General features: G+C 40.3%; 1 protein-coding gene across 1 annotated transcript; it reads right to left on the bottom strand.

The window, feature by feature from the left end:
* Positions 1 to 1,452: 1,452 nt before the first annotated feature.
* On the bottom strand, positions 1,453 to 5,896 carry GJD4 (gap junction protein, delta 4, 40.1kDa). The gene is made up of 2 exons (XM_009325544.1): positions 5,833 to 5,896; positions 1,453 to 2,639 (listed from the first exon to the last, which is right to left on the bottom strand). The coding sequence occupies exons 1-2, from the start codon at positions 5,894 to 5,896 to the stop codon at positions 1,453 to 1,455; spliced, it is 1,251 nt and encodes a 416-aa protein (XP_009323819.1).
* Between the last annotated feature and the right edge of the window lie 485 nt (positions 5,897 to 6,381).

The following is a 6,381-nucleotide window of genomic DNA, read 5'->3' as shown; positions in this document are numbered from 1 at the left end:
TCTGCATGGGTCTAAATGGAGAGGGAGCTACTCCAGCTCCAAACAGCGTCTACAAATACAAGCTCTTGCCACCCTCTGAATAATCTGTTTTGTAAGGCACTACCACCAGTGCATTTCTCTGAGTACATGCTCCTCCACATCCACTCTCGTTGATGATCTGCAGGTATATGCAGCCTTCAACCCCCACTGACTTGTAGCTAAAAGAAAATTCAGCTCACGCACTGCTATGCTTCAATGCTGGACCACGCTTATGTAAACGCGACAGAATTAACATTGAAGGAAAGCACAAAGCATGACAGTAATAAAATCTTCTGTGATTCACTCAATTTAGACACATTTTCAAATTATTAGCATTAGAAGTCTGTCAGACGAAGAGGGTGAGCACTTTGATATAGACATTGCCACTATATCCTTCTTTCAGGGTAGAAACCATTTTCCCTAAGCCCAGGTCTGAGATAATCACATTGTGGGAGAAATAGGTATATCTAGAAAGTGACTCATCTTACCTTCAGAGATGCCTAAAACAGGTCAGGTGACTCATTCCCCCTACTGAAATCAAGAGCCTAGTGTGACTATTTCAGATTGAGACACATAGCACCTCGTAGACATGTCAGTAGTACATCTGCACTAGAGCACAGTCAGTAGTGCCAGGGCATGGGCACTGGAGCTCAGTCCCCTGCACTGTCAAGCTGCTGGAGCACTCTCTGACACCCTTCTGGCTCACGCCTCCTAGTCGTCTCCTGAGCAATTCTCGAGCACAGGACCATTCCGAACAGCTAATCTGGATGCAGCCACCCTGTTTTGGCAGCTATTTGAGTTGAATAACTCAGACATGGTCAGACTATGCCAGCTGACCTCAGGGTCAGAGAAAGGTACTGCCACGGCGTTGCTAACTAGGACAGCTATAGCCTTCAATCAGTAAGATCCAGGGGTTTTTTTTGCACATTAACACTTTGCTACAAAACATGTATTTTTATTTTATTCACTGTCTACTCTTCTTGCTTGAATATCCTCTCTTAGAGTGGGCTTCGAGAATTTAGTATGAGGAGATAAATTAACCTTCTGACAGTAGACAATGTACAATTGTGTTTAAAAATCTCATCTTTCCTAAGCTCAATCTTTTGCAATAAAACTAGGTTAGGGTAAACAAGCGTTCACACATACTCCTGGAAAACCAGGTCAGTCACATCGGTGACAGTCCACAGCTTTTTAAAGTCACCTACACTCAGAAAAACATAAAGATGTTACATTTTCCAAAGAACAGTTCCCTTAATGTAGTATCCTTCAAACTCTTATCCAAGGTTTGTGCTTCCTCTTCAATGCAGGAACACAGCATAGTAGAGTGTCTCTGCAGCATAACCACAGCCAAGGGATCCAGCTGAAACTATCTGAAACCTCCTCAGTGATGCAATGATTTGTCCTGCCAGGGTCATAGGGTAGTGTTCACTGGCTCTATACCCATTCGGACTTTTTTGATCTCAAGCAACTAGTACTGCTATAATTTGATTGTGCATCAGGGTTTTTTAGCTCAGCTGAAGGGCAGTATCCTAAAAGCTTGCTCTGAACTACAGAGGAAGAAACTCCAAGGTGAGACTTGATCTGAGGTCTCAAAGTCAGGGCAGTATCTTTAATGAAGTCTTGCTGAAGCCTGGTTCTCACTTGCCTGCATGTAGTCCCTTGGTGGCCACCGGCATACAAGGGTTCTTCAGTGCTATCTTGCTTAACAGCAAGATCTCCTGATACACAGGGCTTATTGCTGTTGCTGTTAAGGTTAGTGCTGGCCGTTTGCTGAGAGACCACTTCAGGATGAAGAACAGCCTCTTCTTCCTCTTCAGAGAGAAGTGAACAGGAGCCATCACTGCTCTGGCTGCTTTTTGATACTGGATAGTCTTGATTTTGAGGTGGAGAAGAGCTACCATGCTGTACTGGGGGAAGATTTAAAATGCAGTCATTCTCTACGTGGAGGTTTGCCAGCAGCTTGTTCTTTTGATTTCTTGCTGTCATTCTCCGGAGAGCACAGACAAGATCAGCAAAACTAAGCAGAAAGGATAGACTGCTGACCCCCCAGATGAAAATCATCATGATGGATTTCTCAGTGGGCCGGGAGATGTAACAATCAACTGTGCTTGTACAAGGTGAATGGTAGCAGGAAAAGCGCTCAGGAACAAAAAATCCAAAAAGAAAATATTGCACAGCTGCAAAGGCAGCCTCAAGTAGTGTCCTAAAAAAAAGATGAACAGTATATGCCCCAGAAAAATTAAGGACACTTAGGTTATCTGCACCACAATCTAATCTATTGACAACAGCACTTCTACAGAGCTCCTTCAGGTCTTTGGGGCTTAATAAAGCTTTATTCCCTTTGCACCCATGCACCACACAGTGCATTCTTACAAGGTACATAGCTACCTTGTGCAAAACATAAATGCTGAATGCAGCATAAGGTAGCAGGATAGACACAGTCTGAATGAGCCAGAATCTAAAGTGAGATACGGGAGAGAACAAGTCATAGCAAACATTGGAGCATCCTGGTTGCAGGGTGTTGCAGACGAAGCGCTCCTGCTCGTCTTGGTAGAGCGGATAGCCTGCTAACACTACCACTGCCATTCGCAGCAGAATTATTAACATTAGCCAGATCTTTCCTAGAAGAGAAGAAAAGGTAAGAAAAAGAGTCAGAGCACTGAGAAGGAAAGGAAGGCAGGTAATGTAGTGATGCTCTCTCTATACACAAGACATTTGAAGAAATAGCCTCTGTAATCAGTCTCCTCTCTTAAGAGCTCCTCTTTGGCTTTGTTTTGTCTGGGACTGAAACTCGTGTGAAAATGTGTTAGCTGACACATTCCATAACCTTCATCTAGACTCGACAGTGTAAGTTTGTGACATAAAATAAGCCATGCCAACTGAAACCTCAGCCTAACGAAAATACTCTGAACATGTCCAAATCTGATAAGAGGAGTTCACAATTGAGTGAATAATCCCATTCCACTTACAGTTCTTCCTCGCTGTTGGTTTCATACCTCTGCACCTGAATTTTGTCCTATTTGAATAATATAGATCAGCTAACACAGTATGAAACTCTTCTAGATACAAAAGATTGTTTCCATGACATAGTATTTGTTCTTGGTCTTGGCCGTGAAATTGTATGTAAAGTTTACTATAGCCAACAAAATCTCTCTGTTGTGTCTAGACTGGTATTTACTAGCGAGCTAGTTAACAGGCGCTATTAGCAAACTTCTGCAAAATGTTCTACAAATGTACATTTGTGTGTGTGCATGTGTACCCTGGCCGTTTCTCTCTGCTGCTTCTTTGGTCGCCCCATCTTGATCATGTCTTCCGACCTTCGTTCACCTTGGTGCGCAGCTTCTCCTTCCATTCAGACCAAAAGTTCCCTTCTTTCTTGATACCAACAGCAAGTGGAGCCTTACGAGCTTGGCATTTTCATACATCACTTACTTCATCTTTCCCTGAATTTTTTCATATAATTGCTTTAGGTAGGTCTTGGTCTCATCCACTTTGGTGGGAAAGACCAGGCCTTACCCTTATTCAATTACACCAACAGCGGTGAACGATCAGGCATTGCTACCCTATGTATCATATCTTTTGGATGAGACTGTATTGTTCATGATAATTTCTTGGAGGACTTTTGGATGGGGTAGGTTTTTATTAAAAGTTTTTTGTAAAGTAACACACACTGCAGTATTACTGACAAATTTATTTATTAAAAATAAAAAAAAAGAAAAATAAAAAAGAAAAAAAGAAATCCTTTTCCTGGGCAGGATAGGAAGGCCTAAAAATATACTACTATATCGTCAAAAATTAAAAATATATCCTGTACAACCACATGGGAAAATTCAACATCTGAAGTTAAGTTTAGCACTTGAGTTTCTCAAGTTTCCTTTTGAGTCCTGTCACTAGTTCCCTATATAGTTTTGAAAAAGTAATTTACTTTAATAATCCCCTGCTTTAATTTCACATATTTTTAAAACATGCCAAGAAAAGAGAAAAAAACCCACTTAGGAACAAAAAGCAAAAACACAAAATGGCAAAGAGTGATAAGATTGATTCTGTGCTTTAAGAAATGGTTAAGAAACTAGTTGTAACCACAGACAGACAAACAGCAAGACTCCGTGACTGAAGACAAGCGTGTCATATGGAATTAATGGTTGAGAAATGCACGGAAAACCTCAAGTCATTAATAGTGACTGCACATCTCACATGCACACAAGTTTTTAAAGGCAGTCTGTGAAATAGCACCAATACACATTCTAAAGGCTTTTTAAAAATCCAGATACCAAAGAATTTTTTCTGTAAAATATATGATTATTTACAGGTATTGTCTTCAACAACATTCCTTTCTATTTCCCATAAAGCTGTTTCCCTGTAGTTTGTGTGAATTTTAAATATTCAAATACTTCTGCAACACTGTATGATACCTATTATTGTACTGAACATGGACTTCGAATGCCCCATATAAACCATTTGTGGCTAGTAGGCTGATTATGGGCTAGAACAGTAAAACTGCACTCTGAAGAGGGAAAAACTTCAGCTGGAAAAAGGTTAAGGATATATAAGCTATAGGAGAGATCATCACAGCAACCTGCTGCTCCTGGCAAAATAATATGTTATCTAACCGTAAATAAACTGAGGCCTTTCCATTTTATCTTTAATGACCTGAACTTTAGTGGTGGTTTTGCTGTGTTTTCAGCTTCTTGCATTTTGGTGACAGGCTGTACTCTTACTCTCTTTTCAACATAGTGTGGGTCAATAGAAAACACCAGCTGTACAGAAACAGTCGTCTTTAGCAAGCGATGTTTCATACTTAGGTAGCATTTTTTCCCTGTGAGGACCTCAAAGTGTTTGAAGCACATTAGTTAATTAAGCTTAAAATACTACATGCTATTTCACTGTCAATTTTTAATTAGAACACGTACAATAGGGACTACTGCTTAAGAAAAATCAATGGCTCCTTAGGAAGTAGTTCAGTATGACATACATTTTAGAGATAACCCCTCCACACATCACCTTCCCTAATGACTCAGTCTTGATTAAACATACTAGAACAAGCCCCTTCACCGCCCCCCCTGCGGCTTGGTTGGATACTCCTTGCAATGCACAACACAAACTACAGCAACTGTCCACGGCTGGAGGCGAAAGGTCTTTGAAAGGCCCTTGAAAGTTTTTCTCCAGCTCACACTTTGCTCAAAGTAGCCCATGAAAAAGGAACAGTGTCTTATTTAAATACGAAGGCAAAAAAAAAAAAAGAAGCTCTCAGGTGACTGTTAGCTGAGGAAAAAACAACTGTGTTTTGTTTTGTTTTGTTTTTTTAAGTGCATGTGAACTTTGTTCGTTTGTAAAAATAAAGAATGAAAAGCAATGCTAATTAACCACAACGGTAATAAACAGCAAACTTCTTCCTGTAAAAGAGAGGGATTTTTTTTTCCCTTCTTTAAACTTTTCAATTCATCACTAAAGCTATTGCATACATTCACTTAATGTGGTAAAAATAAAGCATTACTTCTGTGTGTTTTCACCATGATCCCTACAACAGCCATTAGAGCTGACTGGAAGGTCAGGCACCAAGAAGCGCCAAATTTGAAAACCTTGCCAGAATATTTTACATAAAGTTCAGAAAATAATCTATCAGAGAGGGAGTAGGAATCTGTGTAACAAGAAAAGAAATACATTAACCACTCATATCATGTATCTAAATAACAACTTTTTATTGTAAGGATCACAGAGGCATGGCTAGAAATTAAAGTTGATTATTAGTAGGACACTTGGGTGGCTTCAGGATATGGAGCCGCAAAAGAAAGAAAGCTGTTTTAAAGCACTTACCTACAATAGTCACATTATAGTTGAGTGTGACAATCAAAAATCCCAGTGAGTCCCAGCGCTCCATGTTTGAACAGGCTCACAACACTTCCAGCTCCTGACGTCCTAACAATTCTGGCATTTCGGAAGGAGATTAGACCTAGCCAGGGAAGAAAGAAAAAGAAAAAAAAAAAAAAAAAAGAAAGGAATTTTTGGTAAGGGTCAAGGATGGAAATGAGAAACCCGTCCACAACAACGTATTGATAAAAGATTATTTTGATGCTTTGAACAGGACTGTTAGTTTTGGATGTTGGAACAAATCTTCTTAAGGTTTTAACGGTTTGTCTTGTGAAAGCTCTAGCTTCTCAGATCCAATTGCTCCTACCTCTTGAATGGATCCTCTGTCCAGACAACTGCGAGTAGACAAACAACAACAGGAGTGATCTCTGCCATTGTAGACTATTCTTACCCTCCCCGGGGCATACCAGCCTCCTGGCATTGCTGAGATATTTCAGTGGTGAAAGACAGGGAGAGGGGAGAGAGGGAAGAAAGTCATAGACCAGGAAATAACAG

This window comes from Pygoscelis adeliae, unplaced genomic scaffold (genome assembly GCF_000699105.1).
Source record: "Pygoscelis adeliae isolate BGI_AS28 unplaced genomic scaffold, ASM69910v1 Scaffold175, whole genome shotgun sequence".
NCBI classification, from domain to species: Eukaryota; Metazoa; Chordata; class Aves; order Sphenisciformes; family Spheniscidae; genus Pygoscelis; species Pygoscelis adeliae.
The sequence above is the reverse complement of the archived record's forward strand: the minus strand, read 5'-3'. Positions and strand labels throughout refer to the sequence as shown.

What these genes read in the sequence shown, in the direction of transcription:
- GJD4 (XM_009325544.1), bottom strand. Translation starts at nt 5,896, where the DNA reads ATGGAGCGCTGGGACTCACTGGGATTTTTGATTGTCACACTCAACTAT. An exon ending in CTATAATGTGACTATTGTAG is followed by an intron (nt 2,640 to 5,832) that starts GTAAGTGCTTTA and finishes CTTCTCTTCTAG; the next exon opens with GAAAGATCTGGCTAATGTTA.